This window comes from Thalassophryne amazonica, chromosome 14 (genome assembly GCF_902500255.1).
Source record: "Thalassophryne amazonica chromosome 14, fThaAma1.1, whole genome shotgun sequence".
NCBI classification, from domain to species: Eukaryota; Metazoa; Chordata; class Actinopteri; order Batrachoidiformes; family Batrachoididae; genus Thalassophryne; species Thalassophryne amazonica.
The window spans coordinates 71,167,575-71,191,818 of record NC_047116.1 but is presented as its reverse complement, the minus strand read 5'-3'; the positions used below and the strand labels follow the sequence as shown (position 1 = coordinate 71,191,818).

Here is a 24,244-nt window from a genome sequence, read left to right as displayed (position 1 = left end):
TACATACAGAAAAGCTAAACGAAAGCCATCATTAACACCTAAACAGAAAAAAACAAGGTTACAATGGGCTAAGGAAAAGCAATCGTGGACTGTGGATGACTGGATGAAAGTCATATTCAGTGATGAATCTCGAATCTGCATTGGGCAAGGTGATGATGCTGGAACTTTTGTTTGGTGCCGTTCCAATGAGATTTATAAAGATGACTGCCTGAAGAGAACATGTAAATTTCCACAGTCATTGATGATATGGGGCTGCATGTCAGGTAAAGGCACTGGGGAGATGGCTGTCATTACATCATCAATAAATGCACAAGTTTACGTTGATATTTTGGACACTTTTCTTATACCATCAATTGAAAGGATGTTTCGGGATGATGAAATCATTTTTTCAAGATGATAATGCATCTTGCCATAGAGCAAAAACTGTGAAAACATTCCTTGCAAAAAGACACATAGGGTCAATGTCATGGCCTGCAAATAGTCCGGATCTTAATCCAATTGAAAATCTTTGCTGGAAGTTGAAGACAATGGTCCATGACAAGGCTCCAACCTGCAAAGCTGATCTGGCAACAGCAATCAGAGAAAGTTGGAGCCAGAATGATGAAGAGTACTGTTTGTCACTCATTAAGTCCATGCCTCAGAGACTGCAAGCTATTATAAAAGGCAGAGGTGGTGCAACAAAATACTAGTGATGTGTTGGAGCGTTCTTTTGTTTTTCATGATTCCATAATTTTTTCCTCAGAATTGAGTGATTCCATATTTTTTCCCTCTGCTTGGTCTAAAAAAGTAACCGTTACTGACTGCCACAATTTTTTTTTTCTGATTTCTTATAGTGTTTCTTAAAGCCAGAAAGTTGCCATTTGAAATGACTAGTTTTGTGTCATGTCTGTGATCTGCTTTTTTTCTACAAAATTAAACAACTGAATGAACATCCTCCGAGGCCGGTGATTCCATAATTTTTGCCTGGGGTTGTAATACCACCCCCTACCAGAAAAAAATCACTAAGCCTTAATCCCTAGTTGCTCCGTGAATGTGAGGAATTATTGTGAAGTGCTTTGAATGTCTCATGCAGATGGAAAAGTACTATATAAATACAGTCCATTTACTATTTTCCGCGTGGTTCATGTGACATTAATTAAAAAATAAATAAATAAATAAATGGCGATGGGCTCGTGCGTGTATCGTGGATGGAAGGTAGCGTTCCCACTCCTTATATGGGCATACTGCGGCTCCAACCGGATCACAGTGCCGCTTTTATTACTGTCCCTCCGAAACATCATTTCGTCGTGCTTGTAAAGAAGAACCACCCCAGTTTAACCAAATGTTTTACAAACAAACATGCTTTTCTGTGTTTGCTTAAATATATACGGCGTAAATGTGATTTTATTTGTACAACAGACTATTGTATGGTAGTTTTGGGCGCTCGGCTGTTTTTGTTTGTGGCCGGACGTTGCCGGTCGTCAGCCTCCTGGTTCCGTGTGATCGCAGAGCGGAGCGCCGTCAACATGCAGGTTCGTCAAAAATGCATATTTAGACAGTCGGTTTCAGCAGGCGGCTGACCCCCGTTAATGTGCGTGTTCTTGTTTTAGTGCCGAAATTTAAGATGTGAAATGGTCGAGATTAAAGTGTGGGTTGTTGAAGCAAAACGGTGAAAATGAGTCTTTGTTACGTTTCCTTTATAGAATCGTTTTGGGCAGCTGGTTTTATCCACAGCAGCAAATGTCACTCACGTCTGTGCCTTTTGGCGGTGCTGACGTTTCATATGTGTATATTGAACGAGCGAAGCATTTCAGCATCTCATCATGTCATTTAGGTCCTTCAGACTTGTTTTCTTTTGAGTAAATGCTTCAGGGGAGCATGAGCATGGCTTAAACCTTTCAGCTGAGCTCCCCCAAACTCCCCGGTTTTTAAAATTTATATATATTTTTGCCTTTCAGCTTCTGGGGGAGCTCTCCCCCCCAAAGCCCTTTTAACCCCCTGCAACTTTAAGCATTTTTTTTAATGTAGATGTAAATTAATATTCAAAGTTTTCAGCTAGTGACAGTATGGCTATACAACAGGGCTATTCAACTGGCGGCCCGCGGGCCAGAACCGACCCTTTAATAAGTTTGGACCGGCCCGCAGCCCATTTACCCATAAATATAAATAAACACACGATCAAAAGCCGCTACAAAGCGTATTCGCCAATTTTCGGCATTTTATGACACTTTGTGGCGCTTTGCAGCACGTTGAATCCTTTACGGCATGTTAGCACTGTTTCCACACAGCCCCACCTCATGTGAAGGCATTGCGGGCGCTTGAACAGTTGGTGGCGGTATTGGTTTGCAAACCGCCAGTAAACTCGAACGACGACGACAACATGGGCACATTCCATAAAGTTGACAACGAAAACAGATTTAATAATGACTGGCCTGGTAAATATGTGCACGTAGAAAATGCCGAAGGCAATCCTACGTGCCTGCTGTGTTCTGACTGTTGCTCGATGAATAAGAATATAACGTGCGGAGGCACTTCATTACGACTCACTCTTGTTTTGACAATGAATATCCACCGGATTCTGATACTCATCAAATAAAAATAAAAGGACTTAATATGAACTACAAGCAAAGGACTGCAATCTTCTCCCGTAGCTGCACTCTGCAACAGAAGACAACAGCTACATCCCTGCATGTTGCGTGGGTTCTTGCTAAAAAGAAAATGCCATTCACTGACTCCGAAACAGTGAAAGAATGCATATTAGCTGCCGCTGACGAGCTGGTAGCAGACAACAAGCTGAAACAGCAGATAATGTCTTCAATCAAGTCAGTCCCTCTGTCAGATACAACAGCTGCAAGACGACTGGATGTTTTAGTCACAGACGTTTTCGAGACTCTTCTAAATCAGTTGAAGAAAGCTGAATTCATGTCGCTGGCTGTGGATGAGTCAACTGACAGCTCCGATACAGCACAACTTTGTATGTGCGGTTTTTCAACGATGACTGTTTCAAGGAGGATCTGTTGGGCCTAATTCCACTAGAAGGACAAACAACAGGGGAAATAATTTTCCAAAAGATTGCTTTTTTTTTTTTTAAAGACAATGGACTGGACCTGGAGCGTGTTAACCTGCTAGTTACAGATGGAGCTCCCTCAATGGCAGGAAGGGTCAAAGGACTGTCTGCAAGATTGTCTGCTGTTGCACCAAAACTAGTCTGTCCACTGTCTCGTTCACCAGTGTCCTCAGTTCTCAGCTTAGTGATGAGTTGAAAAGTACCATGGACTCTGTGATTGCTGCAGTGAACTTTATCAGAGCAACATTCAGTCTTCAGCACAGCTTATTTCGCAGACTACTATGTCAGCTGAGCACTCTGACCTACTTTTACATGTCAGGTGGTCTGTGAACTGAGGGAGGAAATTATCACCTTTCTATGTGAATGCAAGCACAAGAAGGCTGAGACATTTCTGACAAAAATGCTGGATGAGAAATTTGTCTCAGAAATGTGCTTTTTAAGTGATATCATGCATCATTTGAATGGTCTTAATCTGAGTCTTCAGGGGAGGGATAAAACAGTGGCTGATGTGGTTGAAAAGCTGACTGCTTTTATAAAAAAAACCTAGATATTTTTGCATGTGATCTTAATGACAGCCTGCTGCACTTTCCCACACTCAGTGACTTCATTAGTATATACTTTTTATGTTCTGTTAAATAAATAGGGAAAAAGAAATGCAGTAGCATTTGTCTCAGTTGTACATCCGAGAGTAATAGCACAGGTCACGAGAATGTCCGGCCCACAGATCATAGTATTCTGACAAATTTGGCCCCCGGAAAAATACAGTTGAATAGCCCTGCTGTACAATATGGCCAAATTATCATATCGCAATATTGTCATATCAATATGATATACGATATGACTATGATTTCACCCAAAGTGCAGCAACAGTGACAAACATTCTTAAACAAAACAGTAATAATACCATACTAATTTTGCACTCATCATAAGGTTAGGATACAGTGCCCTCCTTGGAACACTTGGTATTTCACACATATGTTCAATGTCGGTGACATTAATGTGCGAAACTCTTCCTCTATCTGTAAATATTGTCAAACAATAATTTAAAATTGAATTATTGTTGCAGAACCTCAAAGTAATGATAGGCTACTTCACAATTGTCGTTCCGATTATTTTTTTTTTTAACGACAGTATTGTCTGGTTTCTGGCTTCGTCTACCATGGGCAGATTATTTTGTGCCATTTTTGGTTTGTGGCTTCGTCTTCCATTGCAACAATATTGTCCGGTTTGTGGCTTCGTTTTTTTACAACAGTGTTGTCCGGTTTGTGGCTTCGTCTACCATGGGCATATTTTTTTGTGCCATTCCCAGTTTGTGGCTTTGTCTACCATCGGTTTGTGGCTTTTTATGACAATGTTGTCTGGTTTGTGGCTTTTTTCCCCCACTAGGCAGATTTTTTTGTGCTATTTCCTTTTTGTGCCTGTCTACCATTTAGCGAGCTCCGTGGCGCTTTGCTAGTATGAATCAAATTTTAGTTACAACTCGATTAAAGTGATATCTGGCCTCGTGTAAGATCACAGATCCATGTTTGAGAATTTCTATTAACCAGTTAATTAGGTTTTCTGATTCTTTACCAGAGATGGTGTGAGATGAGGTACTGCCCTCCCACGCCTGTTTTATTTTTACAGAATACCTCTTTGCAGATTGAATAATTTTTTTGACAGTTGCAAATAAATCTCCATAGGTGTGATCCTTTTTGAGTGAAGTGCCATTTTGCATTATTTTTAGCAAATTTAAATACAGATCAGTTTAATGCTTTCTAACACTTTTTCAGTGGCAGCATTGTGGATTTGTCAGTAGCAATGTTGCCTCACAGCAAGAAGGTCATGGTTTGATACCCACCTGCGGCATTTCTGTTTGCATGGGTTTCCTCCAGGTGCTCCGGTTTCCTGCCACATTTAAAAGACACGCAGGTTAGGTGAATTGGAAACTTTATAATTGTCCAGATCTCCCTTGCAAAAGAGGTCTCAATCTCAGTGGGACTAACCTGGTTAAATAAAGGTTAAATTAAATGAGGGCATTCAGTGCTGTGCTGACAAAAACAGGGTGGCCTAATGGGCTGGACTGAAAAAAGCGCTAAATGTGGCTTTGGTGGCTGCTACAACGCTGTATTATATTACTAATCCATATGTATTGATTTCTAACACAAAACTGTCAAAGGGGGAATAAATATAAGTATAAAAGGTGATTGAGTATATAATCAGATCAGTAAAATGATCAGTCTGCGTGAACGCCACATCAACTCCCCACCACGCTGACCCTTTGACTGTGTCTGGTTATTCCCACCAGGTACTGCTTCCGATCCACATGGAAAAAAGTACTGGATTGTCGTTCCTGCACTTATATTGCTATGTCTATTAGAAATAATAAACACGCTTTTATTTGTAATTAGGACATTAAAATGTGCTATTTTTTTCAGAAATGTGAGTAGGATTATCACTTAAATAAGCATACTTTGCAAATATTATGAGTTCTACAGTATTATGATATATAAAATACATTTTAATCACTTCAAGTTCTGGTTTTAAATATTAATATTGCTGATGGTTTGGGCTCTTGAAAATAAAAACAGCAAAAGCCGCATTTAGCACTTAAGCCTTTCACTGCTGAATTTACCTTTTAAATTTTCATTGACTCCAAGTTCTGGATCGCTGCAGTCGATCCAGAACTCACTCATCTTTATACTTAATTTTTTTCCCCCTTTTTAACGGTTTTGGGTTAGAAATCAGTAAATATGGATTAGTCACATAATACAGTGATGCGATAGGTTAGCCACTGACTCCGCATCGTAGACTTTCTTCAGGCCTCATACTCCCCTCCTGTACCTTTCAGTCCACCTATGGCCTAAAGATACCCTTGGGTTGCATACAGATGCATATTGAGTACGCTGGAAATTTGCACAGATTTGGCGTTGTCCCTGTGTAGGCTGCTGTATGATAGCGTATGGTTGCATTCCTAGTCTTGCTTACAGTTGAGTATGGTTATTTACTGTATGCTTACTGCCACTTGTGTAGCCCTTGCTGCTACCGTAATTTCCGGACTATAGAGTGCACCTGAATATAAGCCCCACCCATGAATTTGAAAAGAAATTGTGGGTAAATAGGCTGCATTTGTCTATAAGCCGTGCGTCTCCACGTTGTTACATGAGGTATTTACACAGAAAGATGTTAGAAAGATTTAACTTTTAATAAAATACGTGCCGTAAATGCTTTTTTCTGAGGAGCACGTCATCCAGTGCACGCATGGTGTTGTGCAGCGTTTCTGCTCCACACAGAACTGAGTAATTTTATTTTAACTTTTTTTTTTCTTCTTTGTGGATTATGAGGTAATGCCATTGTGTGCAGCCAGGATTGCCTGGTGTCTATGGTAAATGAGATGAGATGCTGTGACTTTTTCAACTTGTAGAACAAAGACAGAGACATGGTGGGGAAGGGGGAAGAGAAAGCTCTGCTGGCTGATCTGACGGAGGCGCAACTGTAGCGCAAAGTGCCAGAGGGGCTTTCTTCAGTTACGACAAGGAATTAAAGTTTTTGGATGACGTTTTCTTCAGGACATATTGATGAATCCACTAAAACTAACAGGCAAGACTTTATTGTGTGTGTGAATTTACGCGGCATGAGGATCGCAGTTTTCAGCCAATTAATGGACAGCATCAATTGATGTATTTACATTTATGAGAAACCCTGTAAAAATCCATAAATCCATCCATCCATCCATTTTCTTCTGCTTTATCCGGAGTCGGGTCGCGGGGGCAGCAGCTCAAGCAAAGCCGCCCAGACCTCCCGATCCACACACACCTCCCCCAGCTCCTCCGGGGGAACCCCAAGGTGTTCCCAAGCCAGCCGAGAGATGTAGTCCCTCCAGCGTGTCCTGGGTCTTCCCCGGGGCCTCCTCCCAATGGGACGTGCCCGGAACACCTCTCCAGCGAGGCGTCCAGGGGGCATCTGGAAGAGATGCCCGAGCCACCTCAACTGACTCCTTTCGATGTGGAGGAGCAGCGGCTCGACTCCGAGCTCCTCCCAAGTGACCGAGCTCCTCACCCTATCTCTAAGGGAGCGCCCAGCCACCCTGCGGTGGAAACTCATCTTGGCCGCTTGTATTCGCGATCTCGTTCTTTCGGTCATGAGCCAAGTCTCATGACCATAGGTGAGGATCGGAACGTAGATCGATCGGTAAATCGAGAGCTTTGCCCCCCTACTCAGCTCTCTCTTCACCACGACGGTCCGATACAGCGACCGCATCACTGCAGATGCTGCACCGATCCGTCTTTCGATCTCACGCTCCATCCGTCCCTCACTCGTGAACAAGACCCAGAGATACTTAAACTCCTCCACTTGAGGCAAGGACACTTCACCGACCTGAAGAGGGCAAAGCACCTTTTTCCGGTCGAGAACCATGGCCTCGGATTTGGAGGTGCTGATTTTCATCCTGGACGCTTCACACTCGGCTGCAGACCGCCCCAGTGCACGCTGAAGGTCCTGATTTTACGAAGCCAACAGAACCACATCGTCCGCAAACAGCAGAGACGAGATTCTGTGGTTCCCAAACCAGACCCCCTCTACACCCTGGCTGCGCCTAGAAATTCTGTCCATAAAAATAATGAACAGAACCGGTGACAAAGGACAGCCCTGGCGGAGGCCAACGTGCACTGAAAACAGGTTTGACTTACTACCGGCAATGCGAACCAAGCTCCTGCTGCGGTTGTACAGGGACCGGATAGCCCTTAGCAAAAGACCCCGGACCCCGTACTCCCAGAGCACCCCCCACAGGGTGCCCCGAGGGACACGGTCGAACGCCTTCTCCAGATCCACAAAATACGTGGACTGGTTGGGCGAAGTCCCATGAACCCTCCAGCACCCGATGGAGCGTGTAGAGCTGGTCCAGTGTGCCGCGACCAGGACGAAAACCACACTGCTCCTCCTGAATCCGAGGTTCGACCATCGGTCGAATTCTCCTCTCCAGTACTCTGGAATAGACCTTACTGGGGAGGCTGAGGAGTGTGATCCCCTATAGTTGGAACACACCCTCCCGTCCCCCTTCTTAAACAGAGGGACCACCACCCCGGTCTGCCAATCCAGAGGCACTGTCCCCGATCGCCATGCGATGTTGCAGAGGCGTGTCAGCCAAGACAGTCCCACAACATCCAGAGACTTAAAGTACTCAGGATGTTTTTCATCCACCCCAGGAGCCTTGCCACCGAGGAGCTTTCTAACCACCTCAGTGACTTCAGCCTGGGTAACGGATGTGTGCGCCTCTGAGTCCCCAGTCTCTGCTTCCTCTTCGGAAGACGTGACAATGGGTTTGAGGAGATCCTCGAAGTATTCCTTCCACCACCCTACAATATCCCCAGCTCCCCACCCGCACCGTAAACAGTGTTGGTGGAGAGCTGCTTCCGCCTCCTGAGGCGCCGGACGGTTTGCCAGAATCTCTTCGAGGCAGACTGATAGATAAATAAATATTATTAAATTAGCCGCATCATTGTTTACGCCGCAGTGTTTAAAGCGTGTGAAAACAGTAGCAGCTTATAGTCTGGAAATTACGGTATTTTTCTGCCTCTCACAGTCCACTCCTGCCTGCTTTTTTAGGATTTCTTTTGACATTGTGGGAATGCGCTCCATTCTCAAAACAGTAAATGAAAAGCAAACAGCACTCACATTTCCAGATGTACAGTGGGACACACTGTTGCCTTGTCAGGGCTCGTAACATCAGATCGCAAAGGTCAGAGTCTATTGTGTGTCTCTCCCTCCCCAAAAAGTAGAAAATATTGCCATTTAAACTCACAAGCGTACTTAAACATCCTGTTTCTTGTTTCAGCATTCTAAAGAGAACAAGAGAGAGAGCCATCACTCTCCCCCTCTCTCTTTCTCCTTTTTTTTTCCAAGACCTGCTGTTTGTGTTCTCAGGATTTTGAAAGAAATCCAATTTTTTAATTGAAAGAATGTAAACCATGTTTTTCTGATTATTGGATTACTGCAGTGCATGGAAATAGATGCATCCCTGCTGTAGACTGGCTAAAGCATGCGTAACGGCTCGTTCAGCTGTTTTATGAACACACGCAACTGAGGGATCATTTCACCACACACTCGTGCGCCGGTTCAATCACTTGTAAAGCACTCACAGGTGCTGTGAGTTGCATGGATCATTTCACCACATACTTGTGCACCCGTTCGATAGGACATGTCGGCGTAGACATGTCCTATCACTGGCGATTGGTCTGTGTGCAGGAATTAATGAGCTTTATTTAATGTGCCACAATCGTGAGAGAACTTGAGGTGAAAGCATTGTGGAGCTGCAGCCGGTGATTGTGTGCGCGATCTGTCTGTGAGCGGACCTGGACATGTCCTCTCGTTGTCGATCTGTCCATGAGGAGTTGGTGAACATGGACATGTCCTCTGAACATGGAAGCTTGGCCTGTCTTGTCTTCTTCCCTGGTTTTGAAACTTAACTGCCAGCAAAGTCCAGCAGGATGAATAAAATCTAGCAATGCAGGTATGTACTAATAAAAAACCTAAAAGGATTTCTCGTCCTGGCGTAGGATTGTCTACAATTGCGGAGGCTTGGTGTACAGTAGCGCAGTAGTGGAGTGTTGTGTAGACTTACTTAAAAACTGGGTACTTTCTGTATCCAGTGCTCTATGCCGAAAAACATGTTTTATTTTGTTCGCCTGGCTATCCCTCAGCATACTGCTGTGTAGAGGAGCAAAAGCTCAGTGTAGAGCTGCTTAAACTCAGCATAGAGCGCATAACTCTTGGTACTTGGTACACCGCATTATGTAACTCTATGGTTGCCCGGTGTGAAAGGGGCTTAAATCCTCAAATAGCTCCTGGTGTGCAGGTGAGCACTTTGCATGACAGCACCCTGACACGTGTGTGTGTGTGTGTGTGTGTGTGTGTGTGAGAGAGAGAGAGACAGACCAGCTGGTTGAATGTGAGTAGTCCTCGTACATCTGATGGAAAAGTGTAACAGCAAATGTCGTCTGTTTACCAGGACAAGTTCCTGCTAATGTAGACTTGCAGTTACTGTGCTTAAATGTGCTCTTTCGTCAGGACCCAAATGAGGATACAGAGTGGAATGATATCCTAAGGAAGAAGGGCATTCTTCCTCCCAAAGAAATACCCAAAGATGAAGAAGAGGAGGAGCTGGACCTTCAGCAACAGTCTGTTGGTAAGAGGTGTGTGTGTGTTTTAAGAATCTATGGTGCATGGTCTTAAACATACAGCACAAATGCATTTGGGGCATATCCAGCTCCACATTGCTGTTCATGCAGTGTAAAATCTGAGCACAGACATGACCACAGGGTTGGATTCAGTCAAATAAATAGTCGTGGCTGTGTTTTGGGCATAATGTGGAATGATCCAATCAGATTATTTGTCATTTTTTAAGGCATGTTGCTATGCAGGGGGTGTACTCAGGAATGTTTTCTGGTGAGAAAACAAAAATATAGAGATATTGTCGGTAATTGTAAAGATGGCTATTATACATTATGTATGAAAAAGCTTCATACATTTTATCTTTCTTTGAAATAATAAGGGATATTTATGGTAAATCTTTCTTTCTTATGATTGCTCAAAGAGGTTTGCATCTTTTGAGTCCTCATTTGCTGTCATATCCAGCAGCAGCAGTTGGTATTGATGTTAAAGAGGGCATGTTGGAATTCACTACCAATATGCTGGAACAAAAAAAAAAAAAAAAATTAAATCCAGTGGCAGCACGGTGTCTTAGTCATTAGCACCATTGCCTCACAGGGACAGTGGTGGGCACAGCTAACCAAAAAGTTAGCTTTGATAATAGTTAATCCGCTAACTGAAAAGTTAACTTTTATAACAACTAAATCAATAAAACCCTAAAAAATGTAGCGGAAGTTACAGCTAAAAGCTAAACTGATAACTTATTGTATTGACTCCAATACACTGGCAGCTACTGATACTTCTGAATGAATTCAAAGAGGATCACAAACAACAGTGAGCCAGCGCTTCTGTCAAAAATCAGCCTTCTCTCAGCAAAAGAGATCTGGTGACCAGAGAGGAGACAAAAAGGGGAGAAGAACAAAAAAGATCACTTATTTTCACAGCCATGCAGTCTTGCAGATGCGTCACAGGAGTCATGCACAGCAAGGCAGTTTTTAACTTATGGTTAAAATTTTAAACATTCCGGACGAGTTATTGAAATTAACATCACCTCTGTCATTTTTACAAAGTGAAAATATTAGCTATATGTTTTAGTTTTAAAATAATCCGCAAATTCTGAAGGTTTAACATTAAACAGACACAGGTGCCAAAAGGCATTATGGGAAAATTGAAATGACCCTCGGTCGTCACCCCCCCCCCCCCCCCCCCAGCAAAATGCAGAGAACACTGCCACTTACTGAGTGAAAGCATAAATAGACATGTAATTTGTGTGTGAGGTTTCAAATCCCACAAAATGTCCCAAAATTTCAGTGAGTTTACATTGAGACTGTCGAATCAGGCTGCAATTTAACCGCTGCACTGCACATGAACAACAGCATTAACTTCATCCCAACATAAAACTTTGTATATTGTGCCTAAAACTCTCATGAATACATTATCTGGGTTTATTGACGTTATTGTTTGTTCTATGTAAACCTGCGAGAAGCTCAGGTTGTTTGACCATTATTTTCACTGGGCTGGGAATTGCTGTGATCCGCGATCGCTTCATGTTCATGTCATTCTGTCCGGAGGAAACTGAAGTTTGCACTTTAACATTGTAGCGCATGACCTCGATTCCCCTAATTAAATAAATACATTAATGCTGTCTCAACAAAAACCTGAGTTTTTAACTGAAGACACAGACTGTCTTCAGTTGAGAAATTTCTAAGTCCATCTGGAGATCTGAAGATAAACTTGGAGAGTTTTTCAAAAAGAACCCTTGCCTGTTTATCGGTTAAATTTTGGTCACTATGAATTACATGACATAATAATGGCTTCACGTCACAATCTGAAATTTCCCAGGCCCGAAGAACCCACCTTAATGGCCTCATGTCAAGGCCAGAACTCTCCAGATAGTGCAAGAGGCTCTCCCCTCATGATAAGACATGGACAGGAAACCAGCTCTTTAGGTCTAAGTGAAGGACAAGACATTTGCTTAAAATAAAAATTACATCAGTATTCTTTTATTCATATATAAAAACTTCTAATGTTGTTTGTATTGATTATCCAAGCAGATGCTTTGCATGTATTCCCTTTAATTGACATGTGTTCCTTGTAACTGATGTGTGTTAAATGTGATGTTTCTGACTCATTCATGTTGATGTTGGAATATTCTGTTAACCAAGTGGTGTATAGGATGTGTTTAAGCCTTTAATGACGTATACGACAGCTAAGACCAAGCTTTACTAAATTATAAATAACTTTTTAATGATATGAGATAGAAACTTACTTTTTTGCTGAAACGTTAACTCCGCTGACTTTCGAAGCAGCCATCGGCCATCTTTGTACTCCTCATAGAAGCTGTGTGATGACTTGCGCAATGTGAGTCTCCGATCAGAATTGGTTCACTGTCACATGGTTTTACAAAATCCAATTGTAGGGCAGATTTACCTCATGTGAAAAGCCAAAGATTGTTTTCAGGAGTGATATGTTATTAGTTGGCCCGTTTGAATAGCCCCCTGGGTGCTCCAATGAGTACATAATATTAGTCCATACTCAGTGTGCCCTGCGCCATTACGCACAGCGATCAGTGAAAGCAGACGGAGAGCCTCTGATGACAATCTCACGTGAAAGCTGCTTTAGGAGCAGCACAGAACAGTCCAAAACAGAGTAGAAGTAGAAGTTTGTGTTGTAACCTTTGTGTAATAGCAGACAGAAATTGCTTTGAGATGAAGACAAAAAAAAAAACCGCATAGACCATTTTGCATATATTGTTCAAAATGTGCATTTGTGTTTATTGTTTGAACCTTTTTGTTATACAGTGTTTCACACAAGACCTCAAATTACCTTTTATAAAGTGTCAGAACAGTTGTTTATTATAGTTTGCTGTGTGTTTTGAATAAATGTGTGGAAAATTATTTTCCGCTTTACTTTTTTCCTTTTTATTTTTGTTTGTAAACCTTTGTTACACTTATAAAACACAACAAAAGCATATATATTCTGAAAGCACAGGTTGTCCTGAAAAAAAGAAACATAGTTGTTAACAGCAATAAAAAACATTTATGCCAAGCGTGTGAACTGTCCAAAAAATGCCCTCGGACTCCAGAGAGTTAATAACGTTATATTCATCCCAAAATGTCTTAGAACAAAGGGTGTACCAAAATAATTAATGTGTTTAAATAGTTTAATCATTTTTGTCTGCCCTTCTGAACACATGACGTTTCTGTGAAATTACACACCCTAAATTGGTGGAGTGTAATGACGTAAGTCCCCTTTTAAAAAGTTAAAACCGAGTGTCTGCTCTCCCACTTCAAGCTTTCGGCCCTTCGCTTCTTCAGTCTCTCTACAACCTGCCTTCCCTCTTCTCTTCTCTTCTCTTATACGCTTAACATTTATTTTTGGGTCAACAAGGCCCCATGCTAAGCTAACCTAAAGCTACCACGTGGCATTCATTGCTTTATGAGAATTTTAACCTGGCACTTTAAGGTGCGTCAAGACTTTCAAAGTTTTAAGAGAACTTCCGATCTGAACTTTTCAAAATAATAACAAATTGACAGAAAAGTGACTTTTCTTTTTCTGTAACTTTCCAATGCTTTTAAAGTTTTTTACTTTTTTCTAAATTTACCAAGATTTTTTAAATCTGGCTCCAACAAACATTTTAAAAGCTACCAGAAACCATTTTCAACAAACACTTTCCACCTCTGGGGTCCAACGAGCTGACGACCCTTACTGCAAGCAGCCATCCTGTCAGTAAAGCCAGCCGACACAAGCCTTTGGGATCACCCAGGGAGACCACTGAGTTAACCCCTGACCCAAGTGAGCACGCTGCAGAGCCTACATCAACGATGGATGGACAGGTCATCCGAACCACCTCTTCAACGGATCAGCTAAGTGACCCAGTTAAAGGTTCCAGAAAAAGGGTTTTGTTGTCAATGGATACAAAGTGGCTTCTTCTTTTTAAACATATTCATATGTTTGTTTAATAATTTTCTTAAAATTAATTGGCTTCAAATTTCATCACCAAATCCTAATCAGATGTATTTACTTAAAGTCTTTAAGCTTTATCTCTTGCTCTCAATGTCTCATGAGTAAGTAAGAATTATGTTCATAAATTAACTTATTTAATCACTGTCCACAAAAATGCCAGTAAACTGTTCATTTCTTGTATACTTATTATATTTCTTCTGTGGTTCATTTTGTGTTCAGAAGGAAACCTTTGGTCAATCATATCGTAGAATTCAGACTTTCAGACCCGAGACTGATTAATTAAATTGAGACTGATTGATTAATTTGAGACTGATAAATTAATGAATGTTTAAATTAAAGTACCTATGCTTCAAATAGGTGGTGCCCAGAGGATTAGATTTATTTTAATTACATAATAATTACTAAACCATAAAATTGCTAATTATTTTGGTGACCCATTAAATGAGGTCTAGGCCAATCTAATTCAATTTGGGAGTTTAACAATACTTTCACTACATTAAATTGGTGTCTCGGTGTGAGGTGCCATTCATTCCAAATAATTTAATTTTGTTAATGTATTTTTGGTGTGCCCGTGTGGTGGTGAGAGCAGTTCATTCAGTGCTGCTTTTCAGCACGTGTTTGTTTAACGTCAAACCTTCAGAATTTGTGCATTACTTTAAAACTAAAACATATAGCTGATATTTTCACTTTGTAAAAATGAGAGTTGCTGTTACTTTCCTTAAACTGTCCGGAATTAGTTGGTTTTAAATGAAATCATGAGTGAAAGGTGCTTTGTGCTTCATGTCTCCTATCCACTCTGTGAGTATTGGCATGTTGAAAATAAATGAATTTTTTTCCTTGTTGCAGTAGCAGCTGGTCAACCCACTTTTAATAAGGGATGAATGAGCTTCTAACAGTGGTCTGTTTATTGCAAAGCATGTCAGAAATTAACATATAGGATTTTAGGTTTTACAGATGTTTCTGTTCAGCTTTATCTCTATGCCAGCAAAAAAAAAGCGTACCGAAAGCTTTCAGAACTAAATTTAGCAGAAGCTAATTGGTCCGCTGATGGTTTTCAAAGTTATCTGAAAAGCTAATCTGCCAACAAAAATGTTAGCTTTTTAAATTAGCAGTTAGCGTATTAGCGGAACTGTACCCACCACTGCACAGGGAGAAGGTCTTGGAATTACTTCTCACCTGGTCCTTTTTGTGTGGAGTTTGCTTGGGTTTTCTCTGGATGCTTCGGCTTCCTCCCTCTTCCAAACACATGCAGGTTAGGTGAACTGGTTTAAAACTGTATTTATTTTAACTGTAGGTGTGACCGTTTGTCCATTTATATGTGACCCTGTGATAGACTGCTGTCCTGTCCAGGGTGTACTCACTTTGTGCCTATGACTGCTGGGATAGGCTCCGGCCCCTTGTGACTAGGGATGGGTATTGATAGGATTTTATCTATCGATTCCACTTATCGATAGCGCTTGTGAATTTTCTGTGTACTAAAAGTAGGCTTTACAGGTTTTCTGTGTCAACATTTTATTGAGTCTTACAGTAAATAAATCTGAAATTGGTCACTGGATCCTTAAACTCTGGATATAATGAACTCTACATGGTGGATCCTTGATCTCTGGACATAAATAGAAATAAACAAAATCTGTAGTTTTTGTCAAAAGCATTTCCTTTCAGACATTATTGGCATGAATGTCTTTACGTACATTTGAGCTCTTGCAGCTGGTTGTGTTGCACATCAGGATGTAATTCATAAAGAATGCAGGACGTATCATTTTAGGAGGTAAAAACCGTTTTAGTCAATTGTAGTTTATTGTCTGTATTACATTGTTTGAAAAGGTGTTATTTTATTTAATCTATTTATCTCTTATTTATTTATTCATGACTGCAACAAGACAAGAGTCCCAGTTAGTGACTTTAATCTATTCTAAAGTGACTCACGATTGACACATTTTAATGGCTTTGAGAGGGGTTAAGAAGAGGACTAGCTGCTTCTGAAGAGCAACAAATCAAAGAACCAATGAGCCAGTGGATCGAAGCATTGCTTCATTGGTTCATGCTTCAAAGTGGAGTCGCGCTGCAGATGCGGTTGATTACAGAGCCGCTGCAGGGTCTGTAATGAATGAAATACGGTGAAAAATTGGTTTACTATCACTTGATGCCTGGCCTTGAGTAGGGTACCCCTAGCCAAAGTCAGAACACCCTATCTGTCTCAGTTTATCCACTGTTACCTCCTCCGTCTGATGTTTCTGGAAAAAATAGTGGCGTCCAAGTTGTGGGAATGTGCATGTGGTTGACATCTAATGTGGGTGTCAGTCTTCTGTTTTATGACTATTTTCCGTAAAAGTCAAAATTAATATTGCGGTATATTACGAAGTGGACAAACTAATTACACGAGTTGCGATTGGTCAAAAATCAAAGCTCGGCTGTAATGAAGCAGTTTGACACGTGTGGATCGAGCACAGAGTTGAGACATCAGCTTCGTGTACAGCTTTCGTTTCAGAATGGAATTTGGAATTTATTTTCTCCATTGTAATAAAAGGTAAGCACACTACCGTGAATATAATGAATAAGACATTGTTTCATCATGAAGGTGGTATGGAGACTTTGTGGTTGACATGTGAAGCCGAACACATTTCGGTGTCTGGTTAAGGGTCCCGTCACACATAGTACGAATGTGGTCAAATTGCGCATGAAGCAGGAATTGTATGCAATGTGTGTAAAATCTTACCTCCCTCCAATGCCTCGTACACCTGTTGCTACAACTATTTGTGCACGCTAGTGGCTGAAAGACAGAGTGTGCATTGTGAGAGCCCATTCGATTCCTCTTTCGGCAGGTGTCGGCCCAATTCCAGCTGACACACACGAACATCGAACACCCCTCGCATGGCGCTTAGAAAATGTGTGGTCATTAGCACGTCAACAGTCAGCAGACCATCACTGTTAAGCTGGATGTGAAAATTGTCTAAGTGCCCCATGAGTGTGGCTTTGCAAACAGACACAGTGACACGTTTGTGTGTGCGCTGACCTGATGGGGTGTGTCCACCGACAGGAGCGGCTGTGGAGATCTGTGGTTCTGGACATCATGGCTGGGGAACACGTACAATGTCTGGATGGACATGAACAAACAACTGCCCACTGTGACATGCGTGTCTGCTTGCTGTTCTCCCGTGGACAGTGGGGCAAAAAGTATTTAGTCAGCCCCTGATTGTGCAGGTTCTCCTACTTAGAAAGATGAGAGAGGTCTGTAATTTTCATCATAGGTGCACTTCAACTGTGAGAGACAAAATGAGAGAAAAAAAAAATCCAGGAAATCACATTGTAGGATTTTTAAAGAATTTATTTGTTAATTATGGCGGAAAATAAGTATTTGGTCACCCACAAACAAGCAAGATTTCTGGCTCTCACAGACCTGTAACGTCTTCTTTAAGAAGCTCTTCTGTCCTCCACCTGTTACCTGTATTAATGGCATCTGTTTGAACTCGTTATCTGTATAAATGACACTTATCCACAGCCTCAAACAGTCAGACTTCAAACTCAACCATGGCCAAGACCAAAGAGCTGTCAAAGGACACCAGGAAGAAAGTTGTAGATGTGCATCAGGCTAGGAAGAGTGAATCGACAATAGTCAAGCAGGTTGGTGTGAATAAATCAACTTTGGGAGCAATTGTAAGAAAATGGAAGACATATAAGACCATTGATAATCTCCCTCGATCTGGGGCTCCACGCATGATCTCATCCCGTGGTGTCAAAATGATCATGAGAACGGTGAACAAAAATCCCAGAACTACATGGAGGTACCTGATGAATGACCTGCAGAGAGCTGGGACCAAAGTAACAAAGGCCACACACTACGCAGAGAGGGACTCAAATCCTGCAGTGCCAGGCATGTCCCCTTGCTTAAGCCAGTACGTGTCCAGGCCTGTCTGATGTTTGCCAGAGAGCATATAGATGATCCAGAAGAGGATTAGGAGAATGTCATGTGGTCAGATGAAACCAAAATAGAACATTTTGGTAAAAACTCGTCGTGTTTGGAGGAAGAAGAATGCTGAGTTGCATCCCAAGAACACCATACCTATTATGAAGCATGGGGGTGGAAACATCATGCTTTGGGGCTGTTTTTCTGCACAGGTGACAGGACAACTGATCCGTGTTAAGGGAAGAATGAACAGGGCCTTCCAACATGACAATTATCCCAAACACACCGCTCGGGCAACAAAGGAGTGGCTCCGCAAAAAGCATTTCAAGGTCCTGGAGTGGCCAAGCCAGTCTCCAGACCTCAACCCCATAGAAAATTTGTTGAGGGAGTTGAAAGTCCGTGTTGCCCAGCGACAGCCCCAAAACATCACTGCTCTAGAGGAAATCTGCATGGATGAATGGGCCAAAACACCAGCTACAGTGTGTGCAAACCTGGTGAAGACTTACAGGAAACGTTTGACCTCTGTCATTGCCAACAAAGATTATGTTACAAAGTATTGAGTTGAACTTTTGTTATTGACCAAATACTTATTTTCCACCATAAGTTACAAATAAATTCTTTAAAAATCCTACAATGTGATTTCCTGGATTTTTTTTTTTCCTCAATGTTTCTCTCACAGTTGAAGTGTACCAATGTTGAAAATTACAGACCTCTCTCATCTTTCTAAGTAGGAGAACTTGCACAATCAGGGACTGACTAAATACTTTTTTACCCCACTGTACATAAACACATATATCGCTGTTGCAATGGGCTGCAGCGAGCACATGCACACCGCACACTTTGACAGGCTACCCCAGGTGAAACGGACCGTCAGATCATAACACGCAGCGGGTGATCTGAATGTCACGTCACCCACGTGAGCTCTGTTCTACATGACGCAATGTCAGTCCTGCAGTGCGCTATCCACAAGACACACGTCGGGCAGGACATGTGCTCAGGGCCGGCTGGACACGCCGCTAGCAGATGTGGACATAAGAGCGCCCTGCTTCTCATTCATGTCATTTCATGACTGTACGTCTGTGACCATGGGTCATCTACAGAGGAACAGACGGATCATACTTGTATTGTCCGCTTGATAAGAGGGATTCAATAAAATGTTTTTTTTTTTTTTATGGTGTGTGGTTTTATTTTTTCTAAATATGTCAATGTTTTTCTTGATATCAGGCAATTTCCCGCACTTTTTACAGGACAGCAATGGTAGCTCAGTGGTAAAGTTTCTGGCTAGCAATCAGAGCTTTTGGAAAGTGCATGTTCGAATGCCGTGGGTGGCATGTATTTTTATTTTCACAGCAGCTGTGCAATGTTGTTACATCTGCTCACACTGGGCCTCATGTATCAACGTTGCGCACTTGTGGCGTAAATTTGAAGTACACCAAAGTTGCCGTGACATGTATCAAGCAGTGCGCACCTGCCCATTTCCAGCGTACGCCTGACGTGACCTTGATAAATGCGGCGGGTGAAAACAATCGTAATTATAATAAACACGCCCATAAATATTCAGACTCCGCTTCAGACACACCTTCATTTTACGACATGGAAGCCAGGAAGACGGCAAAGAAAAAGAACTCCACCAATCACGACGCGTACTAATAGAGCGTCAAAAGCAGCCGTCGTATTAATTGTTTTGTAGTATAATCAAAAAAGTGTTACAGTGGTCCCTCGTTTATCGCGGGAGTATGTTCTAAAAATAGTCCGCAAAAAGCGAAGTTCGCGACATAGTCAGCATTATTATTTTACAATTATTATAGACATTTTAAAGCTGTAAAATCCCTGTAAAACCACTTTATCCACTTTTCTCAATCAGGCATGAACATTTTCTCACTTTTCTCTCGTGTGTAAACACTCTCAAAGTTCAGACCTTAGTAGAAAAATAAGACCAACCTGTTTTCAGGCCCAAACATTTGTTTGAAAAATAAAAATAGAACGTTTTCCTATAAATAATTATGATGGCTTTTAGAACTAACAAATTTAATTTTAACGATCAACCTACGAGGTTGGACACATAAGAAATTATTAATAGTGACTGACCAGTATTTCACAGATCGCGCCTCTGCGTCCTGATGCCGCGCCTTTTTCCACTCACACCTGGCTGCAGGTGTCTGTTTCTGAGTGACAAACAGTTATGAGTAGTTGTTGGCGCTCTTTTTTCTTCTGGGTGAGAAGAGTCTTATAAACAGACACACAGAACACTGTAAAAAAAACAAGCATGCAAAATTGGACTAAAAACTCCGTGAAACGGCGAGGCGTCGAAAGGTGAACCGCGTTATAGCGAGGGACCACTGTATTCTCTCTTCACATGTCAGTAATTCTTGACATGTGGATATTTGCTCGCTCAATTAATAAGACACGCCTAATTTTTCAGATTTCTTTATTCTTAAGATGTATTTCTTTATTTATTTTGTTGTGACAAATGAATGGAGACGACACAACCTGACTGCAGCACGGGCGAAGGGAATGACAACACTACAGTTGTAATTATCAATTTCATTGTCTAAAACGATCACACCACATAAAGTTAAGCTCAGCGCTGCTCTGGCTCCAGGCTCTGGAGAAAAAGGCGAGCAGTGCTTTCTTTGCGGTCAGCGCTGTGGCCACGGATCGTGCTCGAGACCAACAATCCCATAAAAGCGGGATTTGTATTGATTATTATGTAGTATAATCAGGAAAGTGTTATTTATGTAACATATGCATTGATTTGTATAATGGCACTGTTTATCATGTTGATCAGTTTCATTTTTATGTGGATTCCAGCGCTGGTTCATTTTGGTGTATAATTTACGCCACCTCTCGACCTGGTGTATATTTTCAGCGCAGCGTACGCCAATGACCACATTGATAAATGCCAAGTAGCGCAGCCGTTTTGGCGTACACCCCATATACGCTCAAATATCGCCATATGCACGTTGATACATGAGGCCCACTGTGTTCCCACATGCACGCCTCCATGTTGGCTCAATGTTTTGTGGTTCGCTCATACGAGCTGTTCCGCCGTGATTCGCCCTGATTTGTACTTAGGGTCCCTTCACACGAGTAAGAATCGTTAAATGATTCGATCCACAGACACCAATAGCCTTTTTGCTTAACGATTCCTTTATCGGTCCTTCAGTCCACATTACATCAGAGCAGCCATTGTTTTTGAGGGTGTTTATTGGGAAAATGATCAATTCTCTATGTTTGATTGCAGACAAGCTTCAAGTGGGTCTGCTTCTAGGCTTCTTTCCAGTGACCCCTTCTAGGCTCACTGGAAAGATGTGCTTTGTGTGTTCCGTGCACACAAAGCACATCTTTCCAGTATCTTACTGTCCATTTGGAGCATTATGCTGATTTTAAAAGCACACCACTGGACTGGTTCAAATCTTATCTTAGAGGCCGAGGTTTCTCTGTATATCTTGGATCTCACCAGTCCGGTTCGGCACCCTTAGACTATGGTGTTCCACAGGGCTCTGTTTTAGGCCCTGCACGTTTTTCACTTTATATGTTGCCACTTGGCACCATACTTTTAAAGTACAACATGGCCTTTCATTTTTATGCAGATGACCTGCAGATTTATTTACCACTCAAATTCCCCTTGAATTCTGTTGCTATTTTGGTATACTGTCTGCAGGGAGTAAAAACTTGGTCGGCCCAAAACTTTATAATTGTCAGTGAGAAAAAAACTTAAATTGTTGTTTTTGGTCCTATATTGTCTGCTGATGTGCTCGGTCCTTTGTCTCCCTACATACAAGACTCTGTTAGAAACTTGGGGGTAATTTTTGACAAGTCCTTTAAAATGGACAAGCAAATTAATTCTGGGGTTAAGGCCAGTTTTTACCAACTCAGAATCTTAAGTAAAGTAAAGATCTATCTTCCAGCTTGTGTTTTTGTGCGAGTTATTCAGTTGTTCATAACATCTCGTTTAGATTACTGTAACTCGCTCTACTGTGGGCTGGACCAGTCCTCTCTAAAGCATCTGCAGCAAGTCCAGAATGCTGCTGCACGACTGCTCACAGGGACGAGGAAGCAGGAGCATATTACTGCTGTGTTTGCCTCGCTACATTGGCTCCTGGTCGCATTTAGGATTGACTTTAAGATTCTGTTGTTTGTGTTTAAGTGTCTAAATGGGTTGGCTCCTGAATACCCGTCTGAGCTTCTGACTCCGTATGTACCAGTCAGCTCAGTGAGGTCTGAAAACCAGCTTTTATTAAATGTGCCCAGATCTCGATTAAAGACTCGAGGTGATTGGGCCTTTGCGGTGGCTGCGCGCAAACAGTGGAACAGTTTGCCTTTTAACATCAGAGCTGCTCCAACTTGAGTCTTTTAAATCTGCTCTTAAGACACATCTTTTTGCTTTGGCTTTTAATACAACGTAAGCTATTTGTGTCTGGTTTTATTTTTGTCTTTTGTTTATTTAGATTTTAATTGCTCTGCTTTTGTAACGTTTTTGATATTGTTTTTAACATTTGAAGCACTTTGGGCAGCTGGTGCTGTTGAAAATGTGCTATATAAATAAAATTGACATTGACATTGTGTTTGTCTGCTATATGATATATTTAGCTGAAATTGCTGATCCAAACAACCAGTGATTTATAAAGGAAAATCATGGAAGTCATCAGGGGTGCCCAAACTTTTAGATACAACTGTATCAGGTTTTTTTTTTTAATTCACACATAATGAGAGAATGTAATATGAAATGAAGATACTTGGCTTTCCAGCAGTGCACGTTTTGTTTAGTTATCACAGTGTGTCAAAATCTGTATTGCCAGTTGACATCATACCGGTCATGTCTTTGGTTACTTGTATATTGCTGACAATGTAAGCTCATTGAGAAAATGGAGCTTTTGAATTTTTATGGTAGTGGGCATTAAACATAATTCTGAGACACTGTCCAGAGTAAATATTTAATGTATACATAATTGACATCAGAAATGCATTTTCATGCTATAACCCAACTAATGATTTTCAGCAAAGGACAGTTGCATTTTAGTTTGAGTCTAGTACCTGTCGGTTTTAACATCACGATGTTACCTGAATGTTAGTTGTAGTTTATTTTATGAACATGTAATCATTATGAGCTGTTGTAATATGTCTTGGCAGTTAAAACATATGAGAACATGACACTGGAGGAGCTGGATGAGAATGAAGATGAGTTTGGTGAAGATGATGAGGCCGCCATTGAGATGTACAGGTGAGACTGTGCTGAAACACTTCAAATCCTGCTAATAAGTGAGCCAGCGCTCAAGGACCAGCATTCATTTTCCTCCTGTCCTGACCTGAGAATTAGACATTTTGCAGAGGTGAAAATTTTCCGCGGATCGGCAGATTTCCAACTTTTTCTGGATTGCTGGGCCATTTGAGATTGGGGGAGCAGCAGGGCCATCCATGCTTGTTAAACCTTTCCTCATATGCACGGTGACTTTTCAGTCAATCAGAATCTATGTAATATCGAAAATCACTGAAAGTACCCAGACCAGCGGGGGTGGTGGCCAAGTGGTTAATGCGCTTGGTTTCAGTGCAGAAGGTTCCGGGTTCAAATCCCACCCTTGCCACATTTCTCCAAGTAATGTGGAGTTGCATCAGGGAGCAACAAGGGAGCAGCCGAAGGGACTTTACTTTTACTGAAAGTACCCAGACGTACTCATTTTGGTTTTCCTCAAGTTTTAGTCTGTCAAGCTGCCAAAATTACTGAGAGAGAGGATGAAGACCATGTTAAAAACATCGATAGTGGTGTAAAAAAAAAATTGATTTTAAGTGGACATGGTTGGAACGGGAGGTGGTGTGTTTACGGGACATAGGCAAAACTTGGTGAATTTGTCTGCAAGGTTGAGCTCCCTGGTAAAACCCTCTGCACGCTATATTCAGATTTCATCAACAAAACTTTGGAAAAACACTGCAAGATGAAGAAACATGTCACCAAAGTTAATATCAAATGGACTAATCTCTAATCTGCCGGGGTCCAGAAGAGCGCGGAAGAGACAGAGCTAGTGCCAAAGCCCACAGCACTTGTACGGGTTAGCGATCAAACATCTCAGGTGCATGTACAATAATTCTATTCATGCAATTAAAATGTGTTTACAGTCACTGAACTGTTTAATTTTGGTGCAAAACCTCCGTTTGTATACAGATTTTCATCAAAATTTGTTTCCATGTTCTGTTTATTTTGTCAT

The 24,244-nt window shown here is 41.6% G+C and overlaps 1 protein-coding gene across 1 annotated transcript in view; it reads left to right on the top strand.

Moving 5' to 3' along the window:
- The first annotated feature begins 1,380 nt into the window (after positions 1-1,380).
- pdcl3 (phosducin-like 3) overlaps positions 1,381-24,244 on the top strand; it is a 37,054-nt gene continuing 14,190 nt past the window's right edge. Inside the window, exons 1-3 of the mRNA XM_034187046.1 lie at positions 1,381-1,511; positions 10,091-10,208; positions 23,175-23,265. Of these exons, the coding sequence (XP_034042937.1) occupies positions 1,407-1,511; positions 10,091-10,208; positions 23,175-23,265 (314 nt within the window). The 5' untranslated portion in view covers positions 1,381-1,406. The remainder of the gene's footprint in view (positions 1,512-10,090; positions 10,209-23,174; positions 23,266-24,244) is intronic.